General features: G+C 49.0%; 1 protein-coding gene across 4 annotated transcripts in view; it reads right to left on the reverse strand.

The window, feature by feature from the left end:
* The window catches only part of PRC1 (protein regulator of cytokinesis 1), a 24,551-nt gene extending 1,244 nt beyond the window's left edge, over positions 1–23,307 (reverse strand). The window contains exons 1-14 of one of the 4 annotated variants that reach the window (XM_080808650.1): positions 22,966–23,081; positions 15,234–15,366; positions 14,261–14,383; positions 11,498–11,731; positions 11,251–11,421; positions 10,622–10,771; positions 9,536–9,683; positions 8,614–8,750; positions 6,694–6,789; positions 5,022–5,168; positions 4,757–4,867; positions 2,346–2,456; positions 1,709–1,808; positions 1,274–1,315 (exon numbers count right to left, since the gene is read on the reverse strand). In XM_080808650.1, the coding sequence (XP_080664776.1) occupies positions 1,296–1,315; positions 1,709–1,808; positions 2,346–2,456; positions 4,757–4,867; positions 5,022–5,168; positions 6,694–6,789; positions 8,614–8,750; positions 9,536–9,683; positions 10,622–10,771; positions 11,251–11,421; positions 11,498–11,731; positions 14,261–14,383; positions 15,234–15,366; positions 22,966–22,976 (1,692 nt within the window). In that variant the 5' untranslated portion in view covers positions 22,977–23,081 and the 3' untranslated portion in view covers positions 1,274–1,295. Of the gene's footprint in view, positions 1–1,273; positions 1,316–1,631; positions 1,809–2,345; positions 2,457–4,756; positions 4,868–5,021; positions 5,169–6,693; positions 6,790–8,613; positions 8,751–9,535; positions 9,684–10,621; positions 10,772–11,250; positions 11,422–11,497; positions 11,732–14,260; positions 14,384–15,233; positions 15,367–22,965 lie in introns of all 4 variants that reach the window. The other 3 variants (XM_080808647.1, XM_080808649.1, XM_080808648.1) reach the window with 3 other exon arrangements.
* Between the last annotated feature and the right edge of the window lie 1,593 nt (positions 23,308–24,900).

The following is a 24,900-nucleotide window of genomic DNA, read 5'->3' on the forward strand; positions in this document are numbered from 1 at the left end:
GGCAACAACTTTTGGTCTTTGAGCCCTTTATAAAGCACGGGGCCAGACCCTCTATCTACCAATCCCTGGGGCCGAGGGCCTTGGAACCTGCTGGTGATTTGATCTCCTGCTGGAGCACATGGAACAGAAGAAGATAAAGCATGAGTGAGCCCTGAGAGAGAGGTTAGGAGAGGTTAGTCTGCCGGCTTGGGTGCTGTCTGCGGGAGGATATGAGCCACAGCAACCCAAACCAGGTGGACCTCCCACCTGTGGCCTTGCCATAAAGAGGAGCAGGTGCATTTAAGCCCCAAGTGGGTGCTCCGGGGCTGGGCTAGGCAGGCACGAGCAAGCAGGACCCTCTGTGCAGCAGGCAGCTAGCCGGAGCGACACACACAATGATGTCATTTGAAAAAAGTGCCCTAATATGAAGCTAGTTTGTGTTCCAGACCAGCTCTAGCCTTGGGCAACTGCACCACCCTCCGCCACTGCAGCACCGAGAGAGTGGCACCCCTGACTGTGCGCCAGTGTGTCCCCCCCTGTTCCCCACCCCCTCCCGACCCCGAGTGAGGAGCAGCCCCCCCTCCCCACAGGAAGACACTGAGGGAAGAGAGAACACGTGCTGTTAAGGACACTGCGGTTAAGGGTTAGTAAAGACGGAGTAGGTTACTAGGACCAAAGAGTGTCTGGAAAATCGCTTTTCAACGCCACATGATGCTTTAGTAGCTTGATGTGGTAGAAACAGGTGGAGGCTAGGAAAGGAGCGCTGGCTAGCTCGTGGCAGAAAGTTGGCAGGTGAGCCCCAAGGGGTTAGTAAGGCATATACTCCAGGACGTAATCAGCACACAGGCCAAGAACCTCACGACAGGCAGCACACAGCTGGGGCTCCCCTCCCCGCGTGATGGGGCCTCCGTTCTCTCCAGCACACTGGAGGCCTCTGAGGTCACAACTGGGGAGGGTGGAGGTCTTCTGGTGTGAAACACGGTGATTTAAAAAAAAAAAAAAAATTTGCCTGACTTTAGGTAGGGCTGAGAATCCAATTCAAGTCTGAACAAGTGTTCTTGTTAAGCAGCAGGTTAGCATGTTGTAGGACTGAAGTCAGAAAGTATTTTTGATTTCCGCATTAGGGATTCCTGCTTCCTTTGTTTAAAAAAAGGGCGGCGGGGGGGTGCTCTACGATAGTACAGCTGAGATGATCAGTTAGTGTAGCTCCGTGCCCAGACGGGAGTTAAGCGAGCAGATGTGACAGGTGAGTTTGGAAAATGGCCACGGGACATGCAGGGGTTGCCATACAGACCTGAAGCCCAACAGTGGAGCTGTCAGAGAGGGGTGGATCCTTCTAAGAACAAAGAATTGAGACAATTACCAAGAACTCCACCAAGAGAGCACCAGGGCAGTGATCAGAAGGGTCACCTCCTGCGACCAGGGGATGGTATTTCTTAAGCAGAAGGATCCAGGTTAAATGTCGCGTTGCCGCTGCCACCTTCCTTCTCTATCCCCTAAACCACCCGACCCCGTGCCACGGTCAAGGCAGGAAAGGGATTCTCAGCCTCCAAAGAACTGTCCTAATTATCTGGGTGCCCTTGGGAAGGAACCCACTCTGCCCCAACTGTGTGCTCCCCAGAGACTGGTAGATATCAGAAAAGGTGAATTACCGCAAACTCAGAATAGGTGCTGGCAACAGAATTAATGCTGAAGTTGCGCTGGAGGGGGGCCGAGGCGGGGTACCCACCGCTCAGGATGCTGCCATTGAGCTCCAGGTTCTCCTTGTCGGCTCCATGCCTCCCAGCACGGGGGGTTTTTTTCCCCGAACAAGTGGAAGTGATGACTGGCTGCAGAGGAGAGAGAGATCCGGGCATCATGCTAAGGATGGACACACACACACACGCACGCACACAAGTGGCCGAAGGCTAGAAACGTCTCTGTATTATTTGTGTCTCTACTTGTGGTTTTAAAAGCTGCAGGAATTCTTAATGACGTTCAGAGGACCTGTCTCGAGCCTGTCTGTAAGATACTTGAGAGACACATTTAGCACATCCTCTCTACCTCTCCTCACGTGACCGTCCCCGACCGTCTCGTGATCCCGGGTGTCCGGACTGGAACCCACGCACAGGAACCTCACTCAGCAGTGGCTGAAGCCCAAGCTGTGAACTGAGCCCCCGGAACCCTATCCCAGTGACTCCCGTGATCCTACTGGGGTGCAGAATGACCATTCCCTCTCTCATGTTTGACAGATAAGCTAGCTTACTCTCAGCATCTCAAGGGAAACTGAATCCAGGCATCTTAGAACATGGCCCAAGCAGGCGGGGCGTCCGGGTAAGTGGGCTGGAGCCGTGCTGGTGACGTCCTTGTGCGCACAGCATACTGACCTTGCTGCCAGAAGGCGGAAGCCGAGACACGGGGGAACGGTAGACTGTCCCCCCAAAGACAGGCCGAATGCTGCTGTTGGCCGTAGCATTGGACATGGTGGTAGTGTTCAGCTAAGGAGAAGAATGGGAGAACAGAACACATCGAACATGCTCAGTAGCCTGCCCAGCACTACAGAGGAAGGAACAGAGGAAAAAGTCCAAGATGGGTTTCCGTGGCTAAGAGCTTTGAGGAAACCTGTGTTAAGTGTTCAAAGCCGATTTCTATCCCGATTGAACTATAAAATGGCATAGCCGTGTTGCTTCTAAACCTATCAGATTAGTTATTTACACAGGAGGAATGAAAGCGGACAGCCACGCAAAGGCCTGTGTACAAACGCAGCCGCTTTACAGCAGCCCAAACCCCACCAACAAGCGTAACGTCCACCCCCAGGCACATAAGCGAATTGTGGTCGAGTCGTGCAGTGGATACTGGTCCCCATTAAAAAGGACTGACCTGTTACTTGTGCAGCAACACGGATGAATCTCACAAAAGTTACGCTACATGAAAGACGCCAGACCAGAAAGGCATACGTACTATATAACTGCATGCATATAGCATATTAGAAAATGCAAACTTGGGGCACCTGGGTGGCTCAGTGGGTTAAGCGTCTGCCTTCAGCTCAGGTCATGATCCCGAGGTCCAGGGATCCAGCCCCACATCGGGCTCTCTAAGTGGGGAGCCTGCTTCCTCCTGCTCTCTCTACCTGCCTCTCTGCCTAGTTGTGATCTCTCCCCCTCTGTCAAATAAAAATAATAAAAGTCTTAAAAAAAAAAATGCTAACTAGTCAGTGGTGACAGCAAGGCTGTGGCTGCCACGGGCTGTGGGGGCACAAAGGGAACACGAAGGGGCAGGAGAAAGCTTTGCATGCCATGGCTGTGTTCACGAGCTTGACTATGGTGATAGTTTCATGGGGTTTACATATGTCAAAACTTATGAAAGTGTACACTTTATCTGCCAATTTGACTCAATAAAATTAAACTTACAAAACAAAACCCTCTAGGTAGGGGCAACTGGGCGGCTCAGTCAATTGAGCATCTGACTCCCGATTATGGCTCAGGTCATGATCTCAGGGTTGTGGGACTGAGCTCCGGGCTGGGCTCTGCGCTGGGAGTGGATCCTGCTTCAGATTCTCTCCCTCTCCCGCTCCCACTCCCGCTCCCCCACCTCACCCCCCCTCGAGCACGGGCATGCACTCTCTTTAAGATAATAAATCTTAAAAATAAAATCTTTAGAAACTATGTAATAGGGAGCTAGTTTAATAAATGATAGCATGGCAAGAGGACAGGAGGTATAGCTAACAGAAAGCATGTATTTGAAGAATGATTGATGCTATGAAAAAAATCACAAGCAATATATCCAGTAGGGTGAGGCAGAAATCCAAATTATATGTGATCTCTATTTTGTAAAAATACATTATTTTTAAAAAAGATTTTATTTATTTGACAGATCACAAATAGAGAGGCAGGCAGAGAGAGAGGGGGAAGCAGGCTCCCTGCTGAGCAGAGAGCCCGACGCGGGGCTCGATCCCAGGACCCTGAGATCATGACCTGAGCCAAAGGCAGAGGCTTAACCCACTGAGCCACCCAGGCACCCTGTAAAAATACACTATTTAAAAGCTTTTTTGGGGCACCTGGGTGGCTCAGTGGTTAAGCGGCTGCCTTCACCTCAGGTCATGATCCCAGGGTCCTGGGATCGAGCCCAGCGCTGGGCTCCCTGCTCAGAGGGAAGCCTGTTCTCCCTCTCCCACTCCCCCTGCTTGTGTTCCCTCTCTCGCTATCTCTGTCTGTGTCAAAAAAAAATCTTTATAAGCTTTTTTAAAATCAGGAAAAACACCAAGTATTCTCTTGGGAGTTTTTGCAGGTGACTTTTTTTTCTTTTTCTTACGTAAGCTCTGCCATCAACATGGGGCTTGAACTCCCAGCCTGGGATCAAGAGTCGAGCATGTTCTACTGACGAAGCCAGCCAGGCGCCCCTGCAGGTGATTCTTAAACTACCTGTATTTTATAAAATACGAGCTGAGAAGTAAAGCTCTACTTCATTTATCAAAGACAAGGTCACAGCCCCCCCCCGACCTTCTGCTCCAGAGATGGAGGAATACTGGATATTCCATTTACTAAACGTGCGGTCCGGGCTCCCCAAGTTGAACCCACCCAAGACCTCAACAACAGGCACACATCTGAACTGACCAGGCCGTGACTGTCGTTATCAAGTTGCTACCGGGGTAAGGGTAGTCTTCCGTTCATATGTTTAGAGGACCTAACCCGGAAGGTCTAAAAAACCCTCCCGCATCCGTGGGGCAGGAGGCAAGAGGTGGCCACGAGCCATGGCCTGGAGAGCCCCGTGAGGGCGGTTCGCAGAGCCCCGTGCTCACCTTGCGCACTTTGCCGGGCGTGTTGGGGGCCAGTCCCCGCCGTTTGCTGGGGGTGCGGGGAGCACTGCCGTACAGCATCTCGGTCTCTGTCTGCTTCTTGTTCTTGAGTTGCTGTGTGAAAGTCAGAAGCAACAGCCATAAATCTCAGGACGGGAAGAGGCCCGAGATGGGACAGAAGCAGGGCGAGAAGTGGAGTGCCCAGGCCCCGTACCCAGGGCTACCCCTCCAGCCGCCGCCACCCCCGCCCCCCGCCGTGCTCGCTCACTCTCTCTTGCTTGGCTCGCTCCTTCTCCAGTCGATGCGCCTCCCACTGCTCCGCCACGTATTCCATGAATTTCTGCCCGTTCACCACAAACGCCTTCGAGTGCTCCCGTTCCCACATTTCTATCCGTGCCTTCAACTCCTCTTCCAGCTGGGATCGTAGACAAGGACACGCTGATTACCACTAATTTTTGGTGAAGCCCGAGGGAAATGATTCCCCCAAAGGAGGACCCCGCCCCAGAGCACCGGGAGCCGAACGTCAAGTCGCTGGACCCACGAGGGTACGGGTCAGAGTGACCAGAGAGCGCAGCCTAGGGATGGTTTATTCCTAAAACACATGAAGGGGGGGAGAAGGCAAGAACCCAGGGTCTAACTAGGGTTTTGGTGCCTAAAGTTGGACGCAGCACAGGGAAGATGAGCTACGTGAAGTGTGCAGAGCCGGTTAAAAGCACCGCTCTCAGGGTTCACAGCCGGATCTACTTCTTAGTGGCTGTGAAAAGGTGGGCGAGTTACTGAAGCTCTCAGGGCGTCTCATCTATAAAAATGGAAATGATCTTAACCTCCTAAGGAGGTGGTGACAACAAATGAATTAATAAATGGAAAGCACTTTGCAACAGTATCTGGCACTTAATGCAATGAAGCTAACAATTACTTCTACTGCTAAAATAGACAACAGGGGGCGCCTGGGAGGCTCAGTGGGTTAAGCCTCTGCCTTTGGCTCAAGTCATGATCTCAGGGTCCTGGGATGGAGCCCCTCGTGGGGCTCTCTACTCAGCAGGGAGCCTGCTTCCTTCTCTCTCTCTCTGCCTACTTGTGATCTCTCTCTGTCAAATAAGTAAATAAAATTTTTAAAAAATAGTACAATTTATACAAAAAAAAATAAAAATAGTTATAAGATATACAACAGTAGGGGCGCCTGGGTAGCTCAGTTGGGCGTTGGCCTTCGGCTTGGGTCATGATCTCCGGGGCCTGGGCCTGGGCCCTGTGCTGGGGTCTCTGCTCAGCGAGGAGGAAGGTCTGCTTCCTGCCTTCCCCTGCCCCACCGCCCTGCACTCTCTCTAATACAGGAATAAAATCTTAAAACAAAACAAAAAAAACACCAGTAAAGAAGCCCACAGCACTTTCTCAAAAGCTTGTCTTGTGTTATAAGCCAAACTGCATCCTCCCAAATTCATGTTTGAGTCCTAACTCCCAGTACCTCAGAATGTGGCTTTATTCGGACATACAGGTAATGAAGTTAAAGTGACGCCATTGCGGGGGGCGGGAGGAGGTGTGAGGTCATTCCGACGGCTCCTAACCCAACACTGACTGGTGGCTTTGTTAAGAGAAAATGTGGACACAGACACAGAAGGCCAGTCACCCACAAGTCAAAGAGACAGGGCTCAGAAGAAACCAGCCCTACTGATATTTTGATCTCAGACTTCTAGCCTCCAGATTATGAAAAAATTCTGTTGTTGAAACCCCGCAGTCGATGGCACTCTGCTAAGGCAGCCCGAGACAGCTGCGAAACCTTGACACTCAGATGCTTCCACCAGGAAGGCTCGGCATATACCTGCCATCCTTGCCTAAGCCTTGGAAGAGAGGACGGTTCTGGGGTGAGACAATTCAAAGCAGAGGATTTACAAAAAGTAAGGTGTTTTGTAGCCGAGCACCAAAAACTCTAGTGGTGACGTTACCTTGGGGAGTGTTTTTTGAAGCTTGGCTCGTTGCTTTTCTTCTTTTAGAAGATTTCCTCCACGGTTTGTAAATCGACTTGGATCTGAAGCTTTTCTCTGTGAAAAATACCTTTTAATTAGAGTAGGCCCTGAGATGATCAGACCAGAAACTGCAGCTAAGATCCCTCGCTCTCATAAACTGATACAAACTAAGGAAACTCTCAGAGTTCTGCATTCCCACCCGCTGTCCGCAGTGAGAGGCGGTGATGTCCTAAGACAGGAGAGTGGGCTGTGAGCACCACAGGCATATGTACCATCACCCACTGGCATGTAGGAAAACTACACGGTTTCCTTTTTAATCTGAAAGTAAGATAGGGGCACCTGGATGGCTCAGTGGGTTAAGCCTTCAGCTCAGTTCATGATCACAGGGTCCTGGATTGACCCCCGCTCCCTCTACCTCTCCTCTCCCCCTGGCTCGTGCTCTCTCCCCCCCTTCAAATAAATAAAATCTTTTAAAAAAAGAAAAGATACGCTTTCATATGTAATGCACAATGTCACTGGCTCTCTTCCGTGGTTCAGATGTCAAAGACGACTTGTCACCTACAGGGAATGAGATACGTGGAGCGACAAGGGAGGGGTCTACACTCAGGAGGGCTTGGTGGTGGCATCCCTACTTGCCCACTCACTTCTAGCATGCTGATGATGTAGCTTAAATGTGCCCAGTGAAGAGGTTTATAATCTGTTTTTTTATGAAATTAACACTCACAAAATAGGCAAGTTAAACATGTAAAGTGTTAGGCTTCTTTTCTGTTTTTTGTTACTGTTTCATGTATGCAGTATATCAGGACAGTAATTTAAGCATGTAATTTGTACATATAAATTAGATTTATACACTCAAAAATTGGAGATCATCAGAAAATTTTAGAAATAATCTTGTCAGTTTGGGGGCAAAGCTCGTAAAGAAACTGCCTTCCAGACCACTTGACTGGTGACTGCCCGTAAACACTAACTAAAGAGGGTGGTAATTCATGTCTTATTTTTCCTTAAATACTGGCATGTCAGGAAGCCTTACTTACCTGGCTCTCCGCTGACGTTTACTACCCTTCCTTCTTGCTTGCAACCACAAGTTAAGGAGTATCTGAGGCCTGGGGCATCTGTTCTCAATCAGCTCTGAGACCTCACACGGGGCTCTCCATTCGAGTCCTCGTTTCCCTCCTGTAACCCTGGAGTTGAGCTCAGATTCCCTAACAGCCCCTTTCAAGCTCTGAGAATGAGTCTCCGTGTGCCCTACGGGTCTCGTCTGGCTCATCCAAGCCCCAGCCCTGAGCTTGGAAAAGCTCTGAGGAAAGCTGTGAGTGCCAAGTCTGTCGAAGAAAAGGAATTCAGACTATACACACGTGCCCCAATACCCAGGCAACTTTCTGAGAAGACAGCAACAGCCGGGACGGTAGTGAACAGTAACCGCCCGCCCCACATCCGTGCCGCCCTTCCTTGTTTCAGAGAACCCGAATCTATCTGCGGCAGCGGCTCTCCTGGCCTCGCCGGCCCCGGGTGTGGCCTGCAAGCAGAGGGGCTGGACGGGCAGTGCCTGACGTGCAGCAGGGGGAGCTCCAGCGCCACCTTGAACCTGAGGTCAGGTCCACCCCCTAGTGGTGGGGAAGCCGTGGCGGGGAGAAGCCGGGACACGGATGACTGTGGAACAGCCGTGCCTGCCCTGCGTGTTCTACCCCGGACTATGTTTTGCAGGAATTCTACCTCACTGAAGGCAGGAATTCTGTTCTCCTCTGTTCCCACATGTGAGCTGGGTCAGCAGTAACTCAGGACTTAGTGTTGAAGCCCGGGCGCCCGACACCTGGCCAAGAGCGGAGCGGATGCGGACCCCGCACACGGCGGCCGGGAACGCTCGACTGCACTCTAGGGAGACAGAAGCTAGGGCGGTACCTCGAAGTCCAAGAAAAGCCTCCAGCTTTCTTCCCACTTCTGGACGCCTTCGAAGAGTTCCTTATGAAGCTCATAGTAGTTTCTTAAGCGCATGATCTCGGCGTCGTGCAGCTGGAGCAGATCTTCCGTGTAGTCCTCTGCAAGACCCAGGCCCCGCGGTTTTTAAAAACTCCTCTAGTGTTTAGCATCCCCACGTACTAACCCCCAACCCCATCCTCCTAAAAATGGAAACCAGATTTTCTTCCTTATAGTAAAAGTGACACGTGAATAAGTGTACGCTGTGGACGACAAAGCCAGCTCTGTCACAGGCTCAGTCTGCGGGGAGTAGGGAGTAAGGGGCTAGGGTGTGGGTCACAAGGACGAAGATTCTCAAAGCTGTGTCACCTCTTGCCTTGTTCTCGGCTTCCCTCACAGTCTTCCTGCCCACGCTGCTCACAGAAAATGTCTAAAAACCTAGTACAATCCCATCTTTATGCTCAGTTCAGTTCGGGCTAGAGCTCCGTCAAGCTATCGGGGACGGACTCCATGGGCTCAAACGTGGGCTCTGCGGTTTACCTGCCCTGCGCCTCCGGGTTAAGTTGCTGAAACATTTACGTGCCCTGGTGTCCTCATCTCCTGAGATGACGATTAAGTGAGGTGGTGGTGTCAGGGGTCTGACACTGCACCTGGCACGGAATGAGCTCCCGACAGACCTGAGCCTCACGACAGGCTACAGTGACTTACTACTTCGGAAATCAAGGCCCCCTTATTTCCTAGCGCCATCTGCAAATGTTAATTATAATCTGCAAATGTTAATTACACAGGAATGGCAGTTTACGCTACGTGGCTTAAAAAGGCAGCGGAGGAAATCTGTGCTGGTGAGTGTCCGCCCTCGCGAAAGACAAGTGAGGACGTCACGGGAAACCGCCGCCGGTGTACGAACCTGCGTAGTAAGGGGCAAAAGCCTGTCTCTGCTCCTGGCTGTAGAAACACTGGTCCCAGTACTGAGCCAGCTCCACTCGAATTGCCTCAATCACTTTCTTCATGTTTTGCATCTTCAGTTCCTCCAACCGATCCACTTCCAACTGCAGCTGTGACAGAGAGACTCGGTAAAGGTGCTCGCCATGGTGTAGGTTCACGCAGGAATACAGAAGTTCAAAGGCCCCCCCTGACTCCCCACCCTGTTTAAATAAAATTACAACACAAAGCCACAAGGGTCAGTCAACACTTTTTTGAGAGAGAGAGAGAGAGAGAAAACCCACACGTATAATAGCGGACAGGGAGAGAATCCCAAGCAGGCTCCAAGCTGGGTGTGAGGCTTGATCTCACAACCCTGAGATCATCACCTGAGCCAAATCAACAGCTGAACACCCAACCCACTGAGCCACCCAGGTGCCTCCATCAACACTCTTTATAACACTGTTGTCATGGGAGCCAGAAACCTAAGAAAAGTACACAGGGGACAGAAGATGAGCAGGCTACAGTCACCCCTGTCTAATGCTTGACTTAAAACCAGGTTCCCAGAGCACCTGGGTGGCTCAGATGGTTAAGTGTCAGCCTTCAGCTCAGGTCATGACCCCCGGGTCCTGGGATCGAGCCCTGCATCAGGCTCCCTGCTCAGTAGGAAGCCTGCTTCTCCCCCTCCCCCTCCTCTCCCCCCACCCATGTCCTTGCACACTCTGCACACATGCTCACTCTCTCTTTCTCCCTCAAATCTTTAAAACAAAACAAGGGGCGCCTGGGTGGCTCAGTGGGTTAAGCCTCTGCCTTCGGCTCAGGTCATGATCTCGGGGTCCTGAGATCGAGTCCCGCATAGGGCTCTCTGCTTGGCGGGGAACCTGCTTCTTCTCTCTCTCTGCCTGCCTCTCTGCCTACTTGTGATATCTCTCTGTCAAATAAATAAATAAAATCTTTAAAAAAATAAAACAAAACAAAACAAAAAACAGGCTCACTCGATGCAGACGGTGTTGAAGACAATATACTTGACACTGGTAGAGACTGCCGACCCAGTGCCCATTGGATTTCTTACCGCTTTCCTGACCTTGGCCTTTGACCCAGTCATAACCGTGGCCACAGCTTCTCTCTCTTCTGCAGGTATCTGCAACCTGTCCCAGAGCTCTCGGATCTGAGCTCGCAGACCTTCACACACTGCTTCGTTTTGTGATTTTCGCATTTCCAGCTGTAGCAAGGAGAGCCAATGGTTATGGCAAAGACAGCAGCACAAAGAAGGCCAGCCCTGTGGCTTCCTACAAAGAAATGTCTGGACCCACACGGAGAAGCAGCACTTTTACTAGATTGTGAAGAAGTGTGGTTTCATGACTTCTGGACACAAACTGTATGGCTGCCATTACGGTAGGATCTCAAACCCCAAGAATTACAATTTAGATTTTTAGTTTAAAAAATTAAACACGAAGCTAATTCACATGACTAATAGTGTTTCATCCAAAATTTCAATTTCATTCTTAGAGCCACAAATAAATGTACCCAAAAAAAGACAACCACACCCCCCTCCCCGCCCAAGGTTATATATCGTTCACTACACTATCGTCCCTCATTCTTTTAACTTACACAGCTTATTTAAGACTGAAAGAAAAAACTACTGGTTTTTTCAAATCTCTGGACACTGGAGAACCAGACCGTAACGTGAGTGGTCATTACCTGCCGAAGCAACTTCTGTAGTGTCGCAATATTCTCCAGAGATAAACAGAAGGCATCTTCGTCTTCACACACCACATCCCTTTCAAAGCTCGTGTCTGGGGTGTGATCTAATTCCTCCATACACAGGACGATCTGTCTCTTTATGTTGACGAACTCCTCACGTCTAGACGCCTACAAAATAACATGATTACAAGTACCTACGGGAAAGTCAAACCGACTTTCAGGAAGTGTGAGCGCCAGCACTTACCTTTGTTTCCCTCAATGTGGCCACGTGTTGTCTGAACTGGCTCAGCTCTTCTAAGCTGGGAACCGAGGAGCCGTCGACGTCATAGTGGGGCATGCAGAGAATTTCACACAGCTCTTGATCTTGTTCTTGAAGTAGTTTCAATTCCTGTTTTCGCTCCTTTTTCTGTTTTCGCATCAGTTCTACCTGAGTACGCAAATCCTTTTCTAGCTGCAAGATGGTCGTCTCTCCTTCTTCCTGCAGGAGACAGTGTACCACTGTGAGAAGGTTCCACGTGGATCTCTTCAAATGAAGAGAAGGACAATGGAAGAGGGCTAGGAGGGCAGGCCTTTTTTTTTTTTTTTTTTAAAGATTTATTTATTTGAGACAGAGAGATAGGGTGAGAGAGAGCATGTGCACACGTGAAGGGCAAAGGGAGAAGCAGACTCCCCACTGAGCAAGGAGCCTGACGAGGGTCTTAATCCCAGGACTCTGGGATCATCACCTGAGCCAAAGGCAGACGCTTGATCAACTGAGCCCCCCAGGTGCCCCCTTGGATGACAGACTTTTAGTTAAACTTACAAATAAGTCAACTCATGGCCAGCAAAATATGGCACGAAGAGGGTTCCCTAAGAAAGGTCTTGAATAAGGAAAGGTACCAGGACACTTTTGTAAGAGGTGAAAAGTGGTTGGAAAGCTTGCGTTGAGTTAGCTATCGCACAGTAAATCTAGTTCGAGACGTGATGCCCATCCTAATAATCCTAAGAACATCACCTAACCGATAAAAACCAATAGTCTTTGCTCTACTCCAACATATTAAGAGGAAAAAAAGTGGCAGGTATAGGACTTAAAAATTTACACCATCTTATTCAACGCTGGTGAATAAAGACTGTCGCGTAATCTGAGGAAGATCTATCAGTGTGTGTAACTTCCCACCTAATTTCACACTGAAAATTTAAAAAAACACACACCAAAGAAACTATTTGTCGGGGCGTCTGAGTGGCTCAGTGGGTTAAAGCCTCTGCCTTCGGCTCAGGTCATGATCTCAGGGTCCTGGGATCGAGCCCCGCATCGGGCTCTCTGCTCAGCGGGGAGCCTGCTTCCTCCTCTCTCTCTGCCTGCATCTCCGCCTACTTGTGATCTCTGTCAAATAAATAAATAAAATCTTAAAAAAAAAAAAAGAAAAGAAACTATTTGTCTAAAATCAATGATATAGGGGAGCCCAGGTGGCTCAGTCATTAAGCATCTGCCTTTGGCTCAGGTCATGATCCCAGGGTCTTGGGATCGAGCCCCGCATTTGGCTCCCTGTTCAGCAGGAAGCCTGCTTCTTCCTCTCCCACTCCCCCTGCTTGTGTTCCCTCTCTTGCTGTGTCTGTCAAAATAAATAAATAAAATTTTTAAAAATAAATAAATAAATAAAATCAATGATATATATGCCATTTCTGTAGATTCCAGGAAATTCCACTAATGTCATGATCTGTCTGATTGCTCTTGGCTACCAGGTATGAATTATCCTTAACCTTTTAAAGGCGGTCTCCCGGGGATGTCTGTGGGGCTCAGTGGGTTAAGCCTCTGCCTTCGGCTCAGGTCAAGATCCCAGGGTCCTGGGATAGAGCCCTGCATTGGGCTCCCTGCTCAGCCAGAAGTCTGCTTCTCTGTCTTCCTCTGCCCCTTCCCCCCTTGTATTTTCTCTCTCAAATAAATAAAATCTTTTGCAAGAAAGGAAGAAGGGAAAAGAAAAGGAAGAAACTCCCCCCTCGACACCCATGTAGTTCTTGCTGTAACAGAGAGAGGGACCCCCGAATCTCACGGCACCGTGCGCTGCCCCTGCACTCACAGCCGTTCCAACCGCCTCCCCAAACTCCACGCTGGTTTTCATTTTTATGATCCCAACACTATTTCTACTGGTTCTCCCCAGGGACACGTTTTGGACCCCTATCCTGTTACTCATATCATCCTTGCTGGGCTCCTCCTTCAAGCCCTGCCCTGCGTTTGGCCGCCCGACAGCGAGCTCTCAGCCTAGCACGCAGCGAACCCCCAGGCCCTCGACCTGACTCTGCCGCCCGGACACCCTGGCCCTTGAGACCTCTCTCCCCCAGCCGCCGTCCTGGCTGGTCCGCGGCACACAGCTGCAGGGTATGAGCAACGCCACAAAGGCAGGTCTTCTGGTAACTTTCCCTTGTACCACTAGTCACTTTTGCTTCCTGGGTAGTGCTTTTCATTTGCTTTCAGAGAAAGAATAGCATCATGCCATCCGTACCTACCTTTCCCTTAGAGTTAAAAAAAAAAAAAAGTTCTATGCCCTGCAATGATAGCAAGAGGAAGCTGGTTTGCATCGAAGGATGGTAGCACTCACCAGCTCTTCCACCTCGCAACAGGGCAACTCTTTTTTTTTTTTTAAAACATATATAAACCATTTTTTTTTAAAGATTTTATTTATTCATTTGACAGACAGAGGTCACAAGTAGGCAGAGAGGCAGGCAGAGAGAGAGGAGGAAGCAGACTCCTTGCTGAGCAGAGAGCCCGATGCAGGGCTTGATCCCAGGACCCTGGGATCTTGACCTGAGCCGAAGGCAGAGGCTTAACCCACTGAGCCACCCAGGCGCCCCATCAACAGGGCAACTCTTTACATAAGGGGAAGTTGCTGGAACAAACTGACTAGGTGGTAAATTCTCCCCACTTTCTATGGCCAAGATTCTACAAGGAAATCTTCCACCTGGAGCCCCAAGTCGTAGTTCCTTCCTCAATCTCAGACCCAGCAGGAGCCCCCGAGCCCCCGCCAGGTACCTGAAATGGCTCGACATGTAACTCGCTGCACAGCGTATTCAGCTCTTTTTGACAGATGGAAATGCTTTTGATGAGCCTTTCCTTCAGGCTTTCCTCTTCAGCAATCATCATATCCAGGAGGTCCTACAAGAGAGAACAAAGTCCCATAAAAGGTTGGGGTCAATGGGGGAAAAAAAAAAACCCAAACCAACACCACTAAAACCTTCATAATTACAAATTCTTTTTTTTAAAAAAAGATTTTATTTATTTATTTGACAGACAGAGATCACAAGTAGGCAGAGAGAGAGGAGGAAGCAGGCTCCCTGCTGAGCAGAGAGCCCAATGAGGGGCTTGATCCCAAGACCCTGGGATCATGACCTGAGCCAAAGGCAGAGGCTTTAACCCACTGAGCCACCCAGGTGCCCCATAATTTTTCTTTTCTTTTTTTTTTTTAATTTATTTATTTGAGAGAGAGTGAGAGAGAACATGAGAGGGAAGAAGGTCAAAAGGAGAAGCAGACTCCCTGCGGAGCCAGGAGCCAAATGTGGGACTTGATTCCGGGACTCCAGGATCATAACCTTAGTCCAAGGCAGTCACTTAATCAATTGAGCCACCCAGAGGCCCCTCATAATTACAAATTCTTTTTTTTTTTTTTAAGATTTTATTTATTTATTTGAGAGACAGAGATCACAAGTAGGCAGAGAGGCAGGCAGAGAGAGAGGGGGGACCAGGCTCCCCGCCGAGCAGAGAGCCCGATGTAGGGCTCAATCCCAGGACCCTGGGACCATGACCTGAGCCGAAGGCAGAGGCTTTAACCCACTGAGCCACCCAGGTGTCCCATAATTACAAATTCTTAAGAAAGGACTTAAATAGAAACAAAACCAGGAAGAGCCTGTGACGTTCCAGTGTCTGTCACTTCCCCAGTTCTCTGCGAAGGGACACCAGTCTCCACACTGCTGTCCCACTGCAAACAGACCAGTGCGACTCAGCTCACCTTGATGTGCTTCTTCACAACCTCGGTTCGTTGTAACCGCTGGTCCTCTGGAATCCCGATCAATTCCCAGATTTCCCGCAGGTGATTCAGAGCTTTCTGGAGACATACTATCGACTCCTCTGCCAGCACCTCACTGAAAAGCAAAAGAGAAGCCAGAACGTGAGCCCCTGCCTCCAGACTAAAAGCAGTACTTACAAAAACTGAATAGACTAGTTTCTCAGTGTCCTCAGGCTAAAACAAATAGAAAACCAGGATTCAGCTTTAACCTCTCTTCTCCAAAACACAACACTGGCAAAGCCAAATTCAGTATCGCCTTACACTGGGGAAATTCAATAATCTTCTTCTTTTTTTTTTTTTTACATTAAAAAAAAAAAAAGCTCATCCTAATAATCCTAAGAACATCACCTAACCAATGAAAACCAAAAGTCCTCGCTCTACTCCAAGTCCTCGCTCCACGCCCAGTGTGGAACCCAACGTGGGGCTTGAACCCATGACCCCCAGATCAACACCTGACCCGAGATCGAGAGTCGGATGCTTAACCAAAGGTGCCACCCAGGTGCCCCAGAAATTCAGTCCTCTCAGTAATAGCCAGAATCAGGGCTTTCATCAACAATGCTACCTATGGCAGGACAACACAGAATTATAAAGAAAAACAGGGGCGCCTGGCTGGCTTAGTCAGCAAAACATAGGAGTCTTGAACTCGGGACTGTGAGTTCGAGCCCCACGCTGGGTGTAGAGACTACTTAAAAAGGAAAGATAAACCAGACAAAATGAACTCCCGCCAAACACAAGAGCCTGCTCTGGGAGAAGCTCCTGTGAAACGGCAACTCACTACAGTCTGGTTGTTCTGAAGTTACAGCCACTGACTTCGAGAATGGCTAAGATCACACAAGACAAACATCAAGTGTTGGCGAGGATACAGAAAGACCAGGCCTTTCATACCCTACTGGCCCGGAGCGGAAGCTGGGACACCGTGAGACCTGCTGCAGCATCTGCGGAAGCCGAACCTCGCAGGTGCGCTTCTACACGTGGGGCCGGCGGAAACCAACACGTACGGGGTAAAGACACGCACAGGGAGGGTCAGAGCAGCGCTAGTCCTAGGGGCTTAAGAGTAGAAACAACCCGATGTCCACCAACAGAGTAAACAGTCCGTTCCTACCACAGAATAACATAGCAATGAACAGATATGATAATAATGTAGCAATGAACCACAAGGCTAAGTCTCAGAAACATCACGTGGACTACGCTAAATGAAAGAAGTCAAACGCCAAAACACTACATCCTACAGGATTTCATTTTATGAAATTCTAGAAGAACGCAACTATAGTGAAAGAAAGCCTGGGATCAGAGCAGGAGATCAACTGCAAAAAGGCACAAGGAAACTTTTTTACAATGATGGAATGAATGGTTCGAGATCTCACAATGACCACCTAACTGTGTACAATGACCAAAATTCAAACTGTTCATGTAAAATGAGTTAATTTTACTGTATGTAAATTATACCTCAAATCTTTAAAAAAAAAAAAAAAAAAAAAAGAGGTACGAGGCCCCTGGGTGGCTCAGTCGGTTGGGTGTCTGACATTTGATTTCAGGTAGGGTCATGATCTCAGGGTTGTGAGATCAAGTCCTGCCTCAGGCTCAGAGTCTGCTTGAGATTCTCTCTCCTTCTGCTCCTCCCCTCCCACTCATGCGTGCATGCGTGCGCGCGCGCGCTCTCTCTCTCTCTCTCTCTCCCAAATAAATAAATAAATAAAATCTTTAAAAGGGGGGGGTAAAACAAAACTAATGTGAAAAAAAAAAGTTAGGGAAGAAAAGGAAAACCGGTTTGAATGAAACAAGTGAGACAAGCAAGCATTTATCACCATGTGATTCCATTTATACAAAATTCAAACACAGGCAAAACCACAGTATGCTTTCAGAAGTCAGGACAGTCAGGACAGTGGTCGCCATTGTCCTGGGCTGTGGTGACTGGACGGGGATACAAGGAGCACTGGTTACACAGTTGTGTGCTGACTTTGTGAAAACTGATAGAGTTGGCACTTGCATTTATGTACATTTCTGTATGTTATTAATTATAAAAAGTTTATTTTAAAAAATTCATTGTTTATCCGATGTAAATTTAACTGGGCACCTTCTAATTTGTCTTAAAAAAGTTTACTTTAAAAATGCTAACCAAGGGGGGCGCCTGGGTGGCTCAGTGGGTTAAAGCCGCTGCCTTCGGCTCAGGTCATGATCCCAGCGTCCTGGGATCGAGCCCCGCATCGGGCTCTCTGCTCAGCAGGGAGCCTGCTTCCTCCCTTCTCCTCTGCCTGCCTCTCTGCCTACTTGTGATCTGTCTGTCAAATAAATAAATAAAATCTTTAAAAAAAAAAAAAAAATGCTAACCAAGGGCGCCTGGGTGGCTCAGTGGGTTAAGCCTCTGCCTTCGGCTCAGGTCATGATCTCAGGGTCCTGGGATCGAGCCCGGCATCCGGCTCCCTGCTCAGCGGGGAGCCTGCTCCTCTGCCCCCGCCGCCTCTCTGCCCACTTGTGATCTCTGTCAAATAAATAAATAAAATCTTAAAAAAAAAAAAAAAGGCTAACCATTAGTCTGCTTCACATAACATTTAAAAAGCACAAATTGGGGCACCTGGGTGGCTCAGTGGGTTAAAGCCTCTGCCTTTGGCTCAGGTCATGATCCCAGAGTCCTGGGATCAAGCCCCTTATCAGGCTCTCTGCTCAGTAGGCAGGCTGCTCTCCCCTCTCTCTCTACTTGTGATCTCTGTCAAATAAATAAATAAAATAAAAAACAAAGCAAAACAATAAAAATAAAAAGGCTGCCTCTCCTACATAAAGAAAAGCTTTGGCACAAACACCAGTAGCCTATACCAGATGGCCAATATCAATACCCAGATAGCGAATAATGTTTCAAAGAATTTATCGTACTCCATTCATTTTAGAAATGGGAACAGGTAACTAAGGCATTTGTTTAATCTCAATCAACTAATGTTAATTATTCTAATCTCAATTAACTGAAGTTTAACTTCTGAGTCTCCCCAGGCACTCCAATTTTAAGACAAAGGAATGCATAAATCAAAATTCTAATCTTTGCATTTTATTAAAAATAACCTACAGTGGGCGCCTTGGGTGGCTCTGTCGGTTAAGTGTCTGCCTTCAGCTCAGGTCATGATCTCAGGGTGTTAAGATCGAGTCCCACATGGAGCTCTCTGCTCGGTGGGGAGTCTGCTTCTTCCTCTCCCTCTTTGCTCTCCCTCACTCTCTCAAATAAATAAATAAAATCTTAAAAACAAAAACAAAACCTACAAGACTTCATCTGTGATCAGTATCCAATCTGAATGCAAAAGCCCAGTGTTGAGCCCAACCAGACTGGGCCACTGCTCTGAGGGGCAGAGTGGGGGTGGGGGGGCTCTGCAGTCTCCTCCAGTCTGGCCCACCCCGCCCTAGCCAAACGCACAGTTCGGGCAGCTAGGTTCTCCTGAAAACAAAATCCAATCAGGCCTCCGCGGGACTACTCCCTTCAAAGTTTCCCATCACCCTCAGCAAACAGTTCAACCACTTTCAAAGAAAAGGCTTTCAAAACCTCTCTTGAGGTTTCTCTCTTTTTTAAATATTTTATTTACTTGAGAGCGCGCAAGCACAAGCATGGGGAGCAGCAGGCAGAGGGAGATGGAGAAGCAGACTTCCCGCAGGGCAGGAAGTCTGATGTGGGACTTGATCCCAGGCCCCCGGGATCATGACCTGAGCCAAAGGCAGACACTCAACCAACTGAGCCACCCAGGCGCCCCGAGGTTTGTCTCTTAATCTCTCTCACAGCTCACTCCCTAAGATTCTGGCCAAGAGAACTTATGAGCATTTCCCGGACATGCCCCTCGCTCAGCCGTATGCAGGTCTCAGCTATTGGAAGCCACTATGCTTCTGTACATTACCTCCACTTGCCATCACCTTCTTTGGACATTCGTGGATTCCTCACAGTCATCCCCCCATCCCCACCGCCCCCATCCACTCTTAAACCACAGACTCAAGAGCAAGGACTGCCAGATCTTACCCGTGTTCATTTTTACAGACCATAATGCACAGCAATTGTTCAATAAATGTAAAATGAATGGCCTAAACGTAAAATGAAAGGCTCATTATGCCTCTAACGTCCAGCTACCCTCAGTTTATAAGCTCTCACATACAGACAGATTTCAAAACTCTGCTGCCTAGCTCTGTAAAACATTCAGAGGGTAAAGTGGCCACATTTCTGAAGCATAAAATTCTAGCACATGGGAAACAAATCGGAATAGACATTTCTCCAAAGAAGATCTATCATGGCCAATAAGCATGTGAAAACACACTGACCACTAGCGAAATGCAAATCAAAACCAGAGAGATACACTTCACAGGTACCAAGATGGCTAGAGGAAAAAAGACAATTAAAAAAAAAAAAAAAAGACAATACAAGTGTTGGCAAGGATTCTGCTGGCGGAAATGTACAATGGTGCAGCCTCCTTGGAAAACAGTCTAGCAATTCCTCAGTTGAACAGAGTTACCATATAAGCCAGAAATTCCATTCCCTAGGTATTGACCCAAGAGACATGAAAACATGTCCACACAAAACTCATACAACTTTTTTTTTTAAAAGATTTATTTGACAGAGAGAGAGAGAGAGAGAGACAGCCAGAGAGGGAACACAAGCATGGGGGTGGGAGAGGGAGAAGCAGGCTTCCCACTGAGCAGGGAGCCCGATGCGGGGCTGGATCCCAGGACCCTGGGATCACACGACCTGAGCGGAAGGCAGACGCTTAATGACTGAGCCACCCAGGCCCCCCTCATATACGAATGTTTATAGCAGCACTTTTATAATAGCCAAAAGGTAGAGACAACCCAAAATGGCCATTAACGAATGAACAGGTAAATGTGATGGATAACAATCCGGTGGAAAGATAACTATCTGGTGGAAACATTAGGTCAAGGCAAAGAAGCCAGTCACAAATGACAATGTGTCATAGGGTTCTATTTATATGAAATATCTAGAACAGGCAAATGTATAGAGACAGAAGTAGATTAGTAGCTCTGTGGGGCTGGTGTGTGCGGAGGGAGGAAGGTGGGAAGAGAGACTGACCTCTAATGGGTATGGGCTTTTCAACGGGATGATAACAATGTTCTAAAACTGACTGTGGTGATAACCACATGACTCCGTGAATATACTAAAACCCATCAGACTGTATGCTACACGAAAGATAAGAAATCACTTTAAAGACCATCTGAGATCTTTTCTAGTCCAGTGACTTAGTTTCAAGAGATTGGGAAGACTGGATCTTTTTACAACCATTTGTGTCCTTGGGAGGTATCTTTCCAAGTATCCTCAGCTTTTCAGTGATGTGTTAGGAGAATAAAAATCTCAAACTTATACTTTTAGGGAAATTACCTGAATCTGTTTACAGGCGGTGTGTAATTGAACCAAGAGAATTTTTATTCCCAGTGAATGCACTGAGGGATCTTATGATCATACTTTTTTGAAACATAAGTTCTTCATTCAAAAATACTACTTGAATATTTATTATACACACGGCACATTCTAAGTGTTGGAACTCAGCACTGAACAAAACGGATATCCCTGCCCTCTTGGGGTTTACATTCTAATAGTAAAAGAAAAGCAAATGTAAGCAAATCTTACATTAAATGGTAGTAAGTCCTCCCTGGGGTGATCTTTGAGCAAAGAGAGAGGTAAGGAATCAAGTCATGGCACATGTTGGGGAAGAGAGATCTAGGTAGAGGGAACAACGAATGCCAATGCCTGAGATGGGATGGTCCCTGGTAGGTTCCAAAGAGAGCAAGGACTCTAGTATGACTGGTGCAGAGTACAGCAGGACGCCAGAGGCCTTTGTAAAACACAGAGGCTTTTACTCTAAAATATGAAATCACCGAAGGATTTTGGCTCCTGTGTTGACAAGAAGCTTCAGGAGAAAAAGGCAGAAGCAGGGAGACCAGTTAAGAGGCCAGGGGAACACAGCAACAGAGAATGGTGGTGACCTGGACCCGGGCGGTGGCAGCAGAGCTGGGGAGGAGTGAGACTGTGGCTGTCTTTTGAAAATTAAGGCTAATGTCAGAAATGAGAGAAAGAGGTGATACAAGAATTAGTATGAATGTTGTGAAGGGCGGAACATTTTTCTAATTCTTTGAAAACAGTACTCAAGTGAGAAGGGTCTCTAGATTTGTAATTCCAAACGCCCATTTTTCCAACAGGCCCAGTAAGATTTGTTAAAGTAATTGAATCCAAGGGATGGTTAACTTTTTCATTATAACAATTGTGTGCATACTGCTTTTAGTTAGTGGCCCCTCTAGCGGCTGGAGGCTAGCAGTCTGTTTGCTGTACAGACATTTGTTTTGGTTTTAATTGGCTCTGAGAGCTACAAATCTCATGTCATTTAGTTCTGTAAAAGTAATTTGGCTAAATTAGTAAACATAGCTGTTTTTCAATTAAGTCACAAACCAAAAAACACTGCAGATTATGTGCCAGATTTTTAAAAAAGTAACAGCTTTATTGAAGTATTTTTTCTTCTTTTGCTCTTTCTCTTTTTTCCCCAAGATTTTACTTATTTATTTGACAGAGAGAGAGAGATCACAACTAGGCAGAGAGGCAGGGAGACAAAGAGGGGGAATCAGGCTCTCCGCTGAGCAGAGAGCCCAGATGTGGGGATCCATCCCAGGGCCCTGAGATCATGACCCAACCCGAAGGCAGAGGCCCAACCCACTGAGTCACCCAGGCGCCCCAACTGAAGTTATTTTAAAACCCTGGCTGTTTTTCCAAATGGTACCATGATTTGTACTCCATGCCCATTCTCCCGGAGGCAAGCACTTGAAAAGGAACGACGGGATTAGTAATTATGGAAGGAAGAACTTTCTACAGTCACAGAGCAGTCTGACCAATAACCACAAATAACGAATCATCACAGTGCCTCGCCCACTTCTTTCAGAAAGTAGCGTTAACGTTTTTTTATCGCTCTTAACACAGGAGCCCTATGCCCTGGTATCATCCTTATTTTAGCACAAAGCTGACACCCCTGCCCTTTTGCAGCTGACATTCTGAGAGCAAAAGAAAGGTGGTTAATAAGCAAACCTTCCACTAAATGCCAGTAAGTGCTGTACAGGGAAAATCGAAGGGAGGGGACAAAGGGGAGAAGAGACAAGTGACATTCGGTGTGCGGACGAGTCTGGCCCCTACTTCAAGTCGGCGGCGCCCCCTCCCCAGCAGGGCCGGGGGAGTCGTGAAAACCACGGGAGAGGAATTCCTTAATGGCGCTCCTGAACTTGCAAGGAATCCGGCTCCCGTCCGCGTCAGCTAAAACGTTAGCGCCGCCGCCCTGCCCCGCGGGAGACACGGAGAAGCGGAACACCTGACGGCCTTGAAGAGAAGCGCGAAACCCGACCACAGAAGACGCAGGACTTCGAACAGGCCGTGGGTGCCAAGAAGCAGCACCTGAGGCGAGCGGGCGGGGCTCGCGGACACCCGGCGCGTCCAGGCTTCTGGAGCCTCGGGAGCCCGCGGCCGCCGGGGCCGGTGCGCAGCAGGCCTTGCCTCCCCGGCCCCGAGCGCCAGCTCAGCTCTCCCCAGCCCTGCCGGCCGCGTCCGGGCCTCACTCGGCGCGGGCTGCCGTGACACCCGCGCTCCGGGGACGCCCCGGGGACCCCGCACCCGGGACAGGGGTCTCTCCCTCCCGCGGCCCCTCGACCCTCCCGCAGCCCGCACCTTCTCCTCATGGCGGACGCTCCAAACAGCCGGCCGTCGAGGCCCCAGACCTCCTCCACGCGGGGCTGAGCGCAGCAAACTCCCGCAAAGGCCGCTGTGTTCTTCCCGGCCGCCGCTCCGCGAGCCGTTAGGTCACCGCGGAATTTCAAACTGAGCCCGAAGGCGGAGCAGCCCCGCGATTGGCGCTCTGACCCGTCGCTCCTCGCGAAGTCCCGCCCCCCCCCCGGGGCGTGAGCCGCGAGCGCGCACTGCGTCCCCGCGCGCCGGGGCTGGGAGTCGGGGCGGGCTGAGGGGGGCCGCGCGCTGGGCGTGGGAAACGCTAGCCTGCCGACTGGCCGTGGGGTCGCCGTCTGCGCGTGCGCGGGGGGCCGACGGAGCCTGGGGGGACGTCCCTCCCCGCCGCCCCGCCCCGTCACGCCCCGTCACTGTTTGGATTCGAAGCTCTGGGCGCCGCCCGGGGGCCGCCGGGAAGGGGTGAGAAGCGCAGCCGGCCGGAAGGGCAGGAGCGGCTCAGCGGGAAAGCCTGTCGCTTTAACTCGTTGCCCTCGCGCAGGCAGATGGCGAGCCCGGCACCTTTCTAGACAGCGATCCCATTTAATCTGCACGACAGCCCCGTTTGGTATTATCGCCATTTTGCGCAGGAGAGAACCGGCTCTTAAAGGTTTGAGGGGCTTGCCCAAGTCACGTGCTGGCACACAAATGCAGGTCACCTGGGCATGGTTCTTTCAAATTACAGGGGTTTGTAGTTGTATGAAACCTTTAAAACTCAAAATCGACATCAAAGCACTTTTGTATTCTTTTTTCACTGAACATACGCTACATCCCTAAATGCTTATATCTAGCTTTGTTTTCCACTGACTCACAGTTGCATGATATTGTGGCTGGAGGTTATCTCATAATCTGTTTTGATATAAACTGATACTTAGATTGTAATTTTTACAAATAAATGTCTTCATAAATAAATCTGCATCTTGCATTATTTTCTTACATTTGATTCCTAGAAGAGTAGCTACTGAACGCTCTCCTTCCAGAAGCACTGAATTAATTTGCCCTTCCCGCTAAGGAAGGCTTACCAGAAGTACACCCACCTCTCACCCTCCACTGCTCAAGTCTTCCTGTCCTTTTAAATCTCTGCTAGTTTCATAGGCAGAAAGCGTCATTCCCTTCTTTGATTTGCACTTGCTGGATTATAGCTGAAATTGCACATTTTCCCTGGGTGTACTGGCCATCTATGACTTCTGTGATTCCTTTTCATTTGCCTTTTCTATGAACGAAAAGTAAAGGATGCTTGTTTGCTTCACCTGCAGGACCATGTTTCTCCCACTTTCAGAAAGACTTAACTGGAGCTTTCAAAATCCTTTAACATGTCAGCAACACGCCAGACATTCACGCTGCTGATGGAGAGAACTGCAGACACTTTTGAAATTTACTTGTACTTGGGGCACCTTGGTGGCTCCATGGGTTAAAGCCTCTGCCTTCAGCTCAGGTCATGATCCCAGGGTCCTGGGCTCGAGCCCCGCATCAGGCTCTCAGAGAGCCTGCTTCCTCCTCTCTCTCTCTCTGCGCCTACCTGTGATCTCTGTCAAATAAATAACCAAAGTCTTTTAAAAAAAAATTTACTTGCACTTTGTTGATTGACTTAAAAGTTATTCAGAACGCTTCAAAACCTTGTGATCGTCAGACATGTTCCCAGGGCCAGCATCATGAGCACCCTGAGATAGGACAATTTTGCTATCATGTCCGTTGCACTGTCGTTCTGAAGCCAATGAAATCACAGAGATACCCACTCAGAGCATATACTCAGCATGTAAAACACTGTGTGGAGTGTAAGGAGGACCCTGTTACGGGATTGCACGGCATTGTTCGAGAACGTAAGTGCAGTGTGCTGCCACGGTCTGTTCCCTTGGTCACAGAATCATTGTCTGTCACATACTC

The sequence above is a fragment of the Martes martes genome, assembly GCF_963455335.1.
Source record: "Martes martes genome assembly, chromosome: 7".
In the NCBI taxonomy this organism is placed as follows: Eukaryota; Metazoa; Chordata; class Mammalia; order Carnivora; family Mustelidae; genus Martes; species Martes martes.